General features: G+C 33.2%; 1 protein-coding gene and 2 non-coding genes across 3 annotated transcripts in view; 1 reads left to right on the top strand and 2 right to left on the bottom strand.

Moving 5' to 3' along the window:
• Positions 1 to 1,287, top strand: part of LOC118750106 (WD repeat domain phosphoinositide-interacting protein 1) — a gene marked incomplete at its 5' end in the record, with an annotated part of 6,431 nt that extends 5,144 nt beyond the window's left edge. The window contains 2 exons of the mRNA XM_036484842.1: positions 4 to 239; positions 410 to 1,287. Of these exons, the coding sequence (XP_036340735.1) occupies positions 4 to 239; positions 410 to 513 (340 nt within the window). The remainder of the gene's footprint in view (positions 1 to 3; positions 240 to 409) is intronic.
• A 5,310-nt stretch (positions 1,288 to 6,597) lies between these two features.
• Positions 6,598 to 6,721, bottom strand: LOC118750116. Its single transcript, XR_004994358.1, has one exon. It is a non-coding gene; the product is annotated as a U5 spliceosomal RNA (small nuclear RNA).
• Positions 6,722 to 11,423: 4,702 nt separating this feature from the next.
• Positions 11,424 to 11,587, bottom strand: LOC118750115. Its single transcript, XR_004994357.1, has one exon. It is a non-coding gene; the product is annotated as a U1 spliceosomal RNA (small nuclear RNA).
• Between the last annotated feature and the right edge of the window lie 2,000 nt (positions 11,588 to 13,587).

Raw genomic sequence — 13,587 nt, forward strand, 5'->3', positions numbered from 1 at the left:
CAGCAGCAGCAGCACCACCACCACTAACCAAATTGATAGCATTGATAGTAGCACATTAAAAACAACAACACCATCAACTACAATTTCAAGTACAAATACAAATGCCAGCAGCAGCGGCAGTGAAGCGAAAAGTAAAAAGAGCCCTATTCCACGTTGCGTCTTACAAAATCCAGATCCAGTGCGGGATAATTCATATGCCGGTATACTAAAAGGACAACAGGCAGCCAATTCGCTAACGGGTAATAACATTTAGATTTGCGTGGGTAGAATATTACTTACTTTTTGAGACTAAATTTTTTGTTTAAATTTTTTGTGACAAATTACTAAATTCTTTTCTTTTTTATACAAATTAAAATCGAAATTCTTGCTGCATTTGAAAACGACCGCCTGTGCTCATCTTCCATTTCAGCAGACTCTGCCAAGTACCGTAAACTTTGTGATGCCATTGATACGCCGAGTAAACTCTTTGATGAACGTCAATTTCCGCCAGTGGCCATTGCAGCACGCGATTGACTAACAAAGCGAAGGAGTGAAGAAAAGGAACGTTTTACGACAGCTGTTGCGAAAGCTTAAATTTATATATAAAGAATTTAGTGGCAATTAATTTATGTATGTAGATTTGCTTGGTTTGCGTCTGAAGCTTTCTCTTGTATTTAGGTGTATAGTGGCACAGCTGGTTGGATTAAAAAATATGACATGCATACATATACATATGTATGCCATTAATTAAAAATAATAATTTAGCGAAATTTAAAAAGCGTATCAATTTAGCGATTAATTATTGTTTGAATGTTGTATAAAATTCTATTATGAAAGCTATTTTTTTAAACTGGAATGTTAGAAAATACATACATATGTACATATGCATACGTACAAGTATTAATATTAGTTTTAACACAGGCAAATATATATAAAATTTAGATACATGCACACGCATGTAGCATAAAAGCAAAAAAATAAAACTTTAAAATATCTGTTAGTAAATTAAGCTTAGTAAGCATTTATATATACATATTATATTTCTATGTTTACGATATTTTCTGCGAAACTTTGGCCCATAAAGCGACTATAATATATTTTCAATATAGGGCCCAATATGTTGCGCTCTCTTTTTCCACTAAGGCATAGACAGGCGGCGACGTTAATCCGGATTAACGGTGCAGTTGATCTGAGCAAAATTCTACCCTGGCAGACGTCAGTGTTGCGTATTAAGTAGGTCAGAAAAATTTATTAAAAAATTTTTGAGTTCCTTCAATTATTACTTTTATTTTTCAAACGTAATTATAGTCGTTGTGATATTTTCAAATAAAAGTAAACTCTAAAAAATTTAATTAACTCAAAATAATTATGTTAAATAACACAAAAAAAAACAAAAATAAAACATACATACAATGAAAAAATACAAACAAAAACAATAAAAATAATTTTAAGGTTTGATGAATACCCTTATTGTGTCAAGGAATCCCTTTCCATGGTAGCAAGTAGCAAAAACCGCATTTCAATTTGATTTTAAAAAGTAATTTCAAGCTCAAAAACGATCTTCAAAAGTAAAATTTTTGAATGCAATGAACTTTTAGAAAAAAAAAAATAAAAGACGTTATTTTAGTTCTTGCGACCATGGAAAGAGATAGCGTGATGCAAGGATAGCATACCGGCTTTAGGTCAAAAAGGAAGAAATTTAAAACCTATTATCGAAGATCATTTTAAAGGTTAACGTAATTTTTTAATCTACGCTACTAATTTTTTTTATTATCTTCCTTTTTACCTTCCTTTTATTAGCTCGGGATGTAACTATGTAATATTGATGCGCCTAAAAGATGCAGCGATTTCTATTCTCAAGTTACATATCGAATGACAGTACGAATGGCAATTATAATAGGGAGGTTTTAGTTTTTTAAACTATAATTTTTTATTTATTTCTGAAATAAAACACTGTACGGCGTTTTCAGTTGTATATTGAAAGCCATAACGCCCAAAAAGGCTTGGTGTGGAGTTATGCTCTTAATCCAGATCAACTGCAGTTAATTACCGAGATAAGTCCGAATTAAAAAGTTCATACGCATCAACACTGCCGCCCGTCTTTGCTTTTTGTTGGAATAGAGAAGTATTTTTCGAAGCCTGTATTAATGGCTTATTGACTTTTTTATACAAATTTATGTTATAAAATTAAAAAAAAAATACTCTTCCCCGTAAGATTAGTGATTTTTTGCAATTTGCTTCACATAAAACCAAACGATCTTATTTTTTGTTTGAATTTTAAGAAACTTTAGTATTTTTTTTTTTGTTTTGATTGCTAATTATATGTAATGACAAAAAGGACACGCAAATATAGTAGATAATGGAATCAATTAATTAGCTGACATGACTGCATAAGCAACAACAATTGCATGACATTTATAAAACATACATATGCATATGTAATTATGCATCAAATGCAGAAGAAACGTCCATACTTTCCGACAATCTCATAGTATTGCAAGAATTTTAAATATACGGTTAAATAATTTACTAAGCAACTGCATAAAAGTAGAAAAATACATATGTATATACATTGTACACCCACTTAAAACATTTCAGTACAGATTTTTTTACACTATTCAAGATTTTCATAAAAAAAAAGTTATTTTTTATAAAAAATATAGTTCGTTCTATAATATAAATTAGTTTCAAACTTTGTTTAAAATTTATAAAAATTTTCAGCAAAATTTCCAAATTTTTTGTCACATTTTTGGGAAAAATTGGCATGCAGTTTTATAGCCCATTCAATTTCAGTGTAATAAAGTGCAAGTTTGAAGTAGCTACAAGATCCGGTAATATTTGAAATTTTTTTTCCATATAAAAATTTTTTAGCATTCGATAAAGTTTGAAACTTATGATTAAATAGCTTATATGTATTATGGAATGAATTATATTTTTTATAAAAAAAAATTGCTAAAGAAAAAACATGAATATCTATTGTAAAAAATCCGTGTAAGGCTACTTTTTCTAGTGGGGGTGTATGTAACTCGCATTCACATTTGTCAATAAATACATACTATGTAGGCATGTAACATTAAAAGTGTACCTAACTATATTATAAACAATTATTACACTATATTATAAACAATTATAAACAAAAACAGAAAGAGCTTATGAAAAATTAAAAAAAAAGTTTTAGAAGTAGCAATTTATAATAAAAAAAATAATACATATTATTTGGAAAAAATAAAAAATGTATGTAAGTGTTTCAGAAGAATATGTAATACAAAACCGAATTTGCACTTATTTGGTAATAATGTCATTTCGAACAATCTACCCAGAAGCAAGTTGTATATAAATTTTAAATATGAATAAGCATAAAGAAAAGTATTTACGAGAAAATGCAAAATATAAAATAATAAAAAACGTTGATAAATATTAAAAATTAAAAAAAAATGTATTGAAATTTCATACATATGCAAGACTACTTACAGAACATTTAACTAAACTTTTTTGAAAGAAATGCAGATTTTAATGAACAGTAAAATTTGAAAAACTAATCAAATAAAGAACAAACAAAAAAAAAGTATGAAAATTGCAAGGAAATACAAACAATACAGTACGATTTAGGTATACATACATACATATAATAATATTTGCTTAATTTTAAAATTTGCGCATTTTTAGGTAAAATAATTCAATTCAACTTAAGCCGAAATTTTTATCCATCTGCAATTTCAGTTAATTTTTATTTTTTTTTTCTGCGCCTTTTTTGCAAAAGGTCATTAATTTATAGTAAAATAATAAATTACGTAACAACATATTTTTCATAAGCTTAAATATATTACACTAAAATAATAATTATGTACATACTATCAATTTAATCAAATCGTTTAACGACAAAGCATGTGAAAGTAAACAAAAAACAATGAGTTATAAAAGCAAGATATGAACAAAAACAAATTAAAATCTTTAAACAAAAAAAATTAAATCAGAAAGAACCCCAAAAAAATTAATATAAAATTAAAAACTGAAAAAAGTTCAAAAAATAAAAAAACCAAAAACCGCATGACATTTGTTTTATTCTATCCAACGCCCGAACTCGAATCGGAGTAGATTTAGCACGGTTTTTTTATTTTAATATTTTAAATCTACTCCTCTAATCCGCTTGTCTTAAACCCTACTCAGTTTTTTCATTCATCTTCTTATCCTCTTAGGGCGGCGTTTCGGCAATTAACTTGCGATTTTCAATAAAAAAATTTTAAGTTTTGTAAAAGCTAAACTGATAAACAGTGTTGCCGCGCCGTCTCAAGAAAATGTACACCGACCTAGCCAAAAGTGTATTCAAATGTATCCAATTTTCTTTTTTTTGCGTATCCATCTCATAATTTGTAAGAAAACCAAACACTTTAAAGAAAAAATAATGTAACCCATCCTAAGGAGTTGGAATACATGTACATATACATACATTTATTTTTCAAAAAATCAAACATTTGTAATTTAAATTTATAAATTGCATTTTTCGTGCATAAGTATTTTGCAAAGTAAGTATAATAAGTAGTAATTAATATGTTACATATCGACTGCTGAGTGGAAGATCGACCTATCTCGGCAGCCGGTTCGAAAACGCCCTATCTCAAAAAACTTTTCAAAAACGCCCTATTTCAGAATTTTATTGAAAAACACCCTATCTCAGAATTTGGTTGAAGAACGCCATATCTCAGAAATCGCTTCCAAAATGCCCTATCTCACTTCAAAATGTATTGTATGTGTAGGGCGTTTCTGAATCGGCAGCTTAGATAGGGCGCTGTTGGAACGAATTCTGAAATAGGACGTTCTCCAACTAAATTCTGAAATAGGGCGTTCTTTACAAGTTTTTTGAGATAGAGCATTTTCGAACTGGCTGTTAAATCGATTTCGCGAATTTTAATTGGCGATCTTTTTTTTTCAGAAATTGCGTTTATTTTTAAAACAGTCTGGACACCATAGTTGCCAACTTGGTGCTTTAAGCACTAGGATTTAGTGCTTTTTGAAAATTAAAGCACGCGAAAGTCTTTTGTTGAAATATTCCTGTTCAGTATGTATATTTCTACCCGGATAGGGCCTCATCAAATAGCGTCGAAGAGGAAATGCCGCATCCCCAACTAAATAATGCGGAAATGGCCCTGACTCCCCTGGTAAAGGACAATCTGGAGGAAATTTGAGGTGTTTGTTTTCGATAGCCTCTGTTAGCTTCGAAAAATGAAATATACCACCGTCGCTTTGGCTACCATAAGCACCAATATCGACACACGTAAATGTGTAGTTGGCGTCGCATATTGCTAAAAGAACAATACTATATTTCCCTTATAATTATAGTACATGGAACCAGAATTCGTGGGGCAAATTATATTAATATGTTTGCCATCCACGGCACCAATACAGTTCGGCATGTTCCACAAAACTTCAAATTCGGTTGCAATACGACTCCACTCTGCTTCGTTTGGTATGCTTAGGTAGAGATCTGCCAACAAATCCCATATTATATCGCATGTTTCCAGTGTTATTCGCCTGAAGGTTGTTAGTCCCATTCTGGGGACGAATAGTCTACAACGAGAGGATATCGGAGTCCTGATGGATAATTTTTTCAATGAATTCTCCAGCAACTCATGAAGCACATTGAACCAGGGGAGAGACATCCTCAAAGACTTTTTGAACTGCTCTTCATCTTCTGCAAGTTTATTTAATGCGTTTTCAAACAGTCCGTTCTTTTGTCGATCCAAGTACAACTTTCGCACCCAAAATCTCCTCTTTGAGCGTAACTTACTTCTTAATTTACGCAATTTTGCTACAATTAAAAAAACTTTCAAAATTTGTTCTGCGCTTTTGTACAACATTTTGTTTTGTTTTGTAAAAATTTAAAAATGAAAGGCCGGTCCACATAGAACTTTCGCGTTGGCTTTGGCGTTGGCGTTGGTTTGACAGAACGCACGTTAAAAGTGTGCTTGCTACAATGAACGCTTGGCAGCGAATCCTTGGGCCACTAAATTAACATATTAACGACAGATAAATTAACATTTCATATCAATAATTGCATTAAAAACGATATTTCTTGCCCGAACTTGATTAAAAAGGAAAAATATTTCACATAATTTTATTTATTCGCAACAGCTGACGAGCGACGCACGCGAAAAGTTGAGAGTTGGCCATCTTTTTGCTTTGTGTTGGCGTGAGCGTTGTCGAATTTTGGCTATGTGGACGGCTGCATTTGAATTAATGTATTCATAGTCAGCTGTTGAAGCGACGCCAACGCCAACGCAACGCCAAAGTTCTATGTGGACGGGCCTGAACAGTCATTACGACAGCTTTCCAAGCCGCCATTTGGCCAAGCAAGTTTTCAAAGTAAATCAAAGCAAACTAAAGTAAGCAAGGTAAGCCCGCATTGGGCCAGCACCTTAAGTTCTTCGAAATTGTAGAACTGGTAGGCACATACATTATTAGTTAATGAACTAGTATTTTTTTTAACTGGTTTGGCTTACCAACCCACTGCAGGGAAATTAGTACAAATTGTTAGTAATTTTCATTAGAGTTTGAGTAGTAGTAACACAAACGTCCATGTAAAGTTAACATACCTTTATCTTAAATTTATTCATTATCGGTTCGCAACCAATCGGCCGCAAACCTTTCAAAAATTCATTTTAGACTCATTAGAGTGCTCCTCTCCACGGAAATCTTTAGTAAAAGGCGAAAGATTTATTCGACAACTGAAGAGCAGCCAGAGTGATTTTGCAATGGCAAACATGTATTATTACTAGAAAGATATACATAAAACAGTTGCGAATTATAGTCACACTAACGGAATGTACAGGAAATAAACGAAAGAAATCGACCACTTGTTCGCCAAGTATCAATAAACTACCCAGCAAAAAACGCGCTGTTCTTGTTGGTGTTAACATTGGGCACGTTCAGAAGGCCCGATTTTGACAGAATCAGCTGTGTGCGCGACGTCATCTTGGTGCAATTGTTGATTGTGAGCATACGAAAAAACCAAATACCAATTTTAATATCTGTGCGTTAATATTTCTGCGTCGTTTTATGGTACAATTATTGAGACATTGGGCCGTATGAATAAAAAATAAGCAATTGCTTTTTCTTAAAATTTCTTACACTTTACTTGATTTATTCAAACAAAATTGGAGTAAAAGGTATGCAATTTTAGGAAAAAGCAATTGTTTTGTTTTTATTCATTCGGCCCATTAAAAAGCAAAATCAAGTGTGCAGTGGCCAAGTGTAAAGGTCTGATTATGCATACTTCGCATAACTTCGCACAACCATTTGTACCAGTGCAGTAAAAATGCAACTTAAGAAAATGTGAAGCAAAATCTAAACTCAACAGATTTCTAAGTTTTTGAATGTTCTGCTAATTTCTGGGTAATGGAATACAAACAAAATACGTGCGAAGTACATACGAAATTGCAGTCTGAAATTTATGCGAAGTTGTGCGAAGTTATGCGAAGTGTGCGTAATCGGACCATAATAGTGAAAACAAAAGAAAAGCGTGCGATAAGTTTTTTTTCGTTTCCTACGGACGCAAACCTGGCGAAAAAATGGAAGTAGTTCTACCGGCGAGGAGGTATGTACATTAAGCTATGTGTGCATGAAGCACTTTAGTAGTGAAGTTATTGAAAATAGTTTGGACAATAGTTAGTACCTCGTCTGTCATAACAATTGTAATATCTTTTTGAGTGCATATTTTATTTTAGTTTCATTTTTAACTAATATGTATTATGTATACTGTATAATACAAATCTGTGTGCACATATAATTGTAATTATACTTATACTAGCAGACCCGGCGAACTTCGTCCCGCCCAAAATTTTTATATATGTATTTTATTGAAACTTTTTGGTCCAACATTTTCACCAACAATTCACGTTTACGATTTTCATTGGCACATTCGTCTGCTAAGATTATGGTTTGGTGGTCATTTGCCGCTTTAAATAACCTAAGGAAAGTGTTATATCCGTGAATAAATTTTTTTCTCTTCACTCCCTGGTGGCAACAATGACCCGGTTCTATAATGAATGTCCTAGAAGCTTTACAGTATAGTTGGTGGCAATTTCAAAATGGGTGCGAATCATTGTTCTACAGAAATGCAATATACATACATATACTTATATCAGACGAAATACCTTAAAAGTTTGAACGCATAATAATATTGGAAAATCACATCCATTGGGCCAATCGCAACGCAGGAGCGTTCGATATACTCAATGGTGCAACAGGTCGATTTAATCTGACCTTCACGGCCCCTTTTCTCACTTGGCTATTTTTTAGTAATAGCTTGACTTCAGCACCACTTGGCAGCACGTTTTTGCAATAGTATTGCATACATATTTAAAACATTAGCCAAATCGGATCATAAATAAGATTTGTAGTAATAACTCAACTACAGCGCCAACTGTCGGATTAAAGTGTGAAACTAAACCATCCAGAGACCCACTCAAACACACAAAAAGTTTCGTTAAAATCCGTACAACCATTTAGGAGGATTTCACTCACAAACAAACCTGCAGAAGAATTAAAAAATACATTCAAAGGTCGGTACGTTTGTAGGCCTCAAACTCCCTTTTCAAATAGCCCAAATTTTCTCCATATGTATGGGCTTGATTTCAACTACATACATATCTCCATACGAAATTCCAGTACTGTACCATGAATACTTTCAGAGATATGCAGTATAAAAATTCGATTTATGTGGGAAGTGCCACGCCCCCCTTTCCAACACCTGCCCTCTTTCTTCATGAGTATGCGATTGATTTCGTATATATCCACACCAAGCTCCAGAACTCTACCATGAACACTTCCAAAGATAGGCAGTATGAAAAGTTCGGTCCTCTTTTCCAACAGTTCCAATTTTTCCTCAAGAGTTGATTGCGTATATCTCCGTACCAAGTTCCAGAACTATACCATGAACACTTCCAGAGATATGCAATATGAAAAATTTGGTTTGTATGGAAGATGCCACGCCCCCTTTTCAAATAGTTCCAATTTTTATCCAAGAGTATGCGATTTATTTCGTACATCTCCATACAAAGTTCCAGAACTGTACCAAAAAATTTCCAGAGATATGCAGTATGAAAAATTCGGTTTGTATGGGAGATGCCACACCCCTTTTTACAATAGCTTAAATTTTTCTCCAAGGGTAGGCGATTGATTTCGTATATCTCCATACCAAGTTCCAGAACTCTACCATGCACACTTTCAGAGATATGTATAAGGCATGTGCTAAAAATCGTACTTACCTAAAGGGCTACATGTCCAGAATTATTGCTACGTGTTCCTAATTAATTAATCTTTGACCGACCACCTAACCAAATGTCTACAAGAAAAAAAAAGTATTAAAACTCAACGCGATTCTTTGGCAACTTAAAACTTGCGCATTATTACACTCTGGAATTTAATGGGCTATAAAACAGCATACTCAAAAAGATTCTAAAAAATCTGAATAAAAAGTTGAAAATCTAGCTGAAGCTTTGCAAATTTTTTATAATTTTTGCACAAAATTTGAAATGTGGATTTATAATTGTGTTAGTTATATAATGAGCATGATTCAATAATACAAGGTTGAACGGTTCATCTATACACCCAAAAAAGTACAAAACATTAAAATTAAATTTTAATTAAAAAACCAAATGTAATTAAATTAGGATACTCGAGATCTAACTTTTCAATGTAACCAATATAATGATTAGCAAGACTGATTGGAGAAAATAGTAGAAAACATTACTAAAAATTTAAATTTGTAAGAAACCAAATGTAATTCAATTACGATATTGAAGATGTAACTTTTCAATGTAACCAATATAGTTGAGTGTATCGATACTTTTCTAAAAAGTTCTATCACCAGCAGCTAGGGATAAATCGATACAAGTAAACCCAAGTACCTACTCGCTACTTTTCTCAATTTACCAAGTAGTTTTTTACTCGATACTTTTTACTACGATCCAAGTAGGTATCGAAAAAAGTACTTGTATCGGAAGCGCCAAACTTATTAAGCTTCAGCATCTTTTTTGAAAAGCAACCCATTAGAGGAATGGGAAGCAGTGTTGCCATCTGTTGATTTTCAAAAAGCACCAAAAATTGGGAAAAAAGCGTTTTACCACACTAAAAGCACCAACTTTTTTTAAATCACGGGATGCTTTTTTCATAACATAATACCGAAGTACTGCACATTAAAACTGGTATATCTCGAAAAAGAAAAATCGAATCGCAACAAACGAAAATGATGCCCTAATTAGAAATGAGCAAACAATTTGATGTTTTCATTATATAACCTCAAATATCGCACTTTGAGGTTAGGATATCTCAAAATTCTAGTGCTAGAGCAATTCTGAGGCCAGGTTTGGATTCAACACCAAGAAACGACGTGTTTTACTAAGGTGGTAAAAAAAAACAAAACTTGTACAAATAATTAGAAAAGAAAAAAAGAAATACTTAACTTACTTGCGTACTAGCATTATCAACGCGAATAGAATTTAACAACTTCAGCATTTTATCAATCATGGTTGTATTTTGGTCCATTTAAATTTGAAGATTCTTGTAAATTCAGTGCTGCCACAGCCTTAAATATTTCAAATTATTTCAGGTTTTAACTATCTCGAAGAAATTTTAGTTCAGAAAAAAAGCACTAGGCACTAAATATTTTTTTTTGGCGTTTTAATTTTCAAAAAGCACTAAATCTAGTGCTTAAAGCACCAAGTTGGCAACTATGATGGGAAGATATGCGCCCTACATTTCCGCAGCTATATAAAAGCAAGCCCGTCTATATATAACGGTTGTTGGGTCATCTGTCCCATGCTAGAGGCTTTTCTAAAAAACAGGTACAACCATGATAAAAACATTACAAGGTAAATTCATTCAAACTGTCAAAATCTGTAAGAGTGTGTGTAGAAATTCAAACAAAATTTTTCAATTTGATATCAGAAGCCGTGCGGCGAAAGACATACACAAAATCAGCTGAGCTAGTAACACACCACACCTTATATAAATTCGCCTTGGGTACAACTATCTATCAGGCATGTTTTAAGATTCGAAAAATTGAAATCGACTCGATTTCGATAATTTTCTCGATGGATTTTAAGCCCAAAAATTTACTAGTTTCGCATTAAAATGATTAATTTCATATCGCTGCTGCTTCTTTTACGGTTTTCAATTAGAATATTCACTCTTTTCATCGAATATAATTAAAAAATATTTGGCAAATCGAGTCGATCAAAATTTCTCCTTTCAAGAAAATATATTTGGAAAAGTTGACTTTTTCGGGAAATATAATAACAAAACATTCGAATTTCAATGTTCGAAATTCGGAAAAAATCGAATTCCAACCCCCACCCACTACCAATCCCTAGGGCACACGTGACTACAAAATAACAAAAAAGACCGATTCTATATAATTTAATTTAAATTTAAATGTATTCATAAACGTCGGGACGGCGCGAACGCCATTCCCGGCTACCAAAAATTACACGCACGAGTTATTCGCATTAGGAATAATCGCGAAGGTCAACTCAGCCGAGGTGCAATGGCCAAGCCTCGCTCCGGAGGAACCGCCTTCATGATCACGGTAACCTCTACGCCAGGTAAGTATGCTTTCTTCCGCACACAAGCAACCTTTTCAGCCGATACTCACATAAAATGGTTGAGAACAGCAGATAAACAGAATCGACAAGAAATTAACAAATGAAAAATAAGCGCGTAAAGTCAAGCACAACTATGTATACTTTTTGTGGTTGTTTTGGGTTTGTACAATAAATCCATGCGTTGTAGTTGCCTTTTATGTACATACATACACACATATGTGCTATTATTAACAGTTGCTGTAATCGAAAGGTAGCGTATGTTAAGTACTGCTGCTTGGATGTATACAGCAAAATGAGTATAGCAAGCGATGGTAGTTGCTTCGCACCGACCTGCGTTCAAATTTTAAAATTTCATAGCCTACTGATTTTTTCTTACCAGCCGTTAGAAATCTCAAAGAAGTCTTCTTTTTAGAACTTTTTAGTTCGTAATTATCATTTGAAAGTTAAAATTTGTGTTGGACGCTTGTGAATGCGAAAAGAATTAAAAATATAAATAAATAAAATAGTTCTAGCAGCATAGTGAAAAAAATTTGAGTAACTAAATATGTACCTACATTATTAATTTTGCATATTGTACACACATATGTATAATTACATATGTACAGTGTATTTATAGGAAGTTCTTAATTAAAGTTTCTTATAGCAGACCTAACTTCTTGTGATGTTTTGAACGTGAAGTGGTGCATAACTTTAAACTTTAAACTTAAAACTTATGACTTGGTATGAATCTCGCCGCTTTTATGACTCAATTGATAATAAATTGCAAATAGGTAAGTTTTCTGACTTTTTCGCTGACAGTTTTGAAGATTTCAAGTACGATGGTCGAGAACTGGGCATCCACAGAAATTTACAGATAAAGACAAACGCAAAAACAATAAAATAATTGACAACAATGCTTTCCGCATTGCAGTGGAGAATACCGCACAAATCAGCCAAAATCTACTAGCCGATGTTGATTCTGAATATGTTCGTGGATCGATTTATAAAACCGGATTTAAGTCATGTACCCCACACAAGAAATCATATGTACATTCGCTTGGAATACACACATCCATACAAATATCAGTAAAGCTCGTCGGCGATTTCAAGCATCCGTTGGTTACCCCAGCAACGAGTACATGTGTGAGTGTCGGGTTGAATGTCGAGTGCTTGAAGCTTGCCCGGCAACACTCAAGCATAAAGCGTCAACACCATTTGCAATAAAATTTCGTAGTGGGCGGACGTAAACATGTCTTCATCGGATGACGATTTTTTGCTACTTGCCACTAAAATCTTTGGCCCGTAGTCATAGTCAAAATAAAGTCGACTTTAAAGTTAGTTGCATCTTTTTGACATAATTTTCAATGGGATATCTGTCAAAAAAGCTGCAACTAACTTTAAAGTCGACTTTATTTTGACTATGACTACGGGCCTTTATCTTCCGCGAACTTGCTCATTTTACATATCACAACAAACTAACACACTAATGCTTGTCAACGCTTTGCGCCACTATCAAACAGACCGCTTGTCAAGCGGTCGCGTTGATGGAAAATCAAAAAAATGGGCGATGCATATAACCTTTCACTATATCTTTGAAAAATAATATCTATTTATTCAATAGCTATCTAATTTTTACCAGGTTAAAGACCAGATTTTTAACTTATAACCAAGGAGTATTTGGTGACACAGCTCAACAAAATTCTAACAACTGCATGCCGCAGAATCAGAATCTGACCTTCAAATTGTTTTGCTCCAGTGTTTGACATATTCGGGATTTAAAGGGTCAAAAATGGATTTTAGGCATTTTTTTGAGCTGCTGTAGAAAAGTATACAGTCTGAGTGTCGTGTCAAGCGAAAGTGGTTTTTCGAAAGTCGAGTCGTATCGAAAATTTTTTGAAGTCGGTTAAAAATAAATAAATTACATAAGTACATAATCAAGTATGTATAAAAGCAAATCATATTTCGACATCAAAATTCACTGATTTTAAATTGAATTTTGGGCGGCCATTTTGATTTTTCTAAGTTCGTA

This window comes from Rhagoletis pomonella, unplaced genomic scaffold (assembly GCF_013731165.1).
Source record: "Rhagoletis pomonella isolate Grant_MI unplaced genomic scaffold, Rhpom_1.0 Rhpom_scaffold_00143, whole genome shotgun sequence".
Taxonomy (NCBI): Eukaryota; Metazoa; Arthropoda; class Insecta; order Diptera; family Tephritidae; genus Rhagoletis; species Rhagoletis pomonella.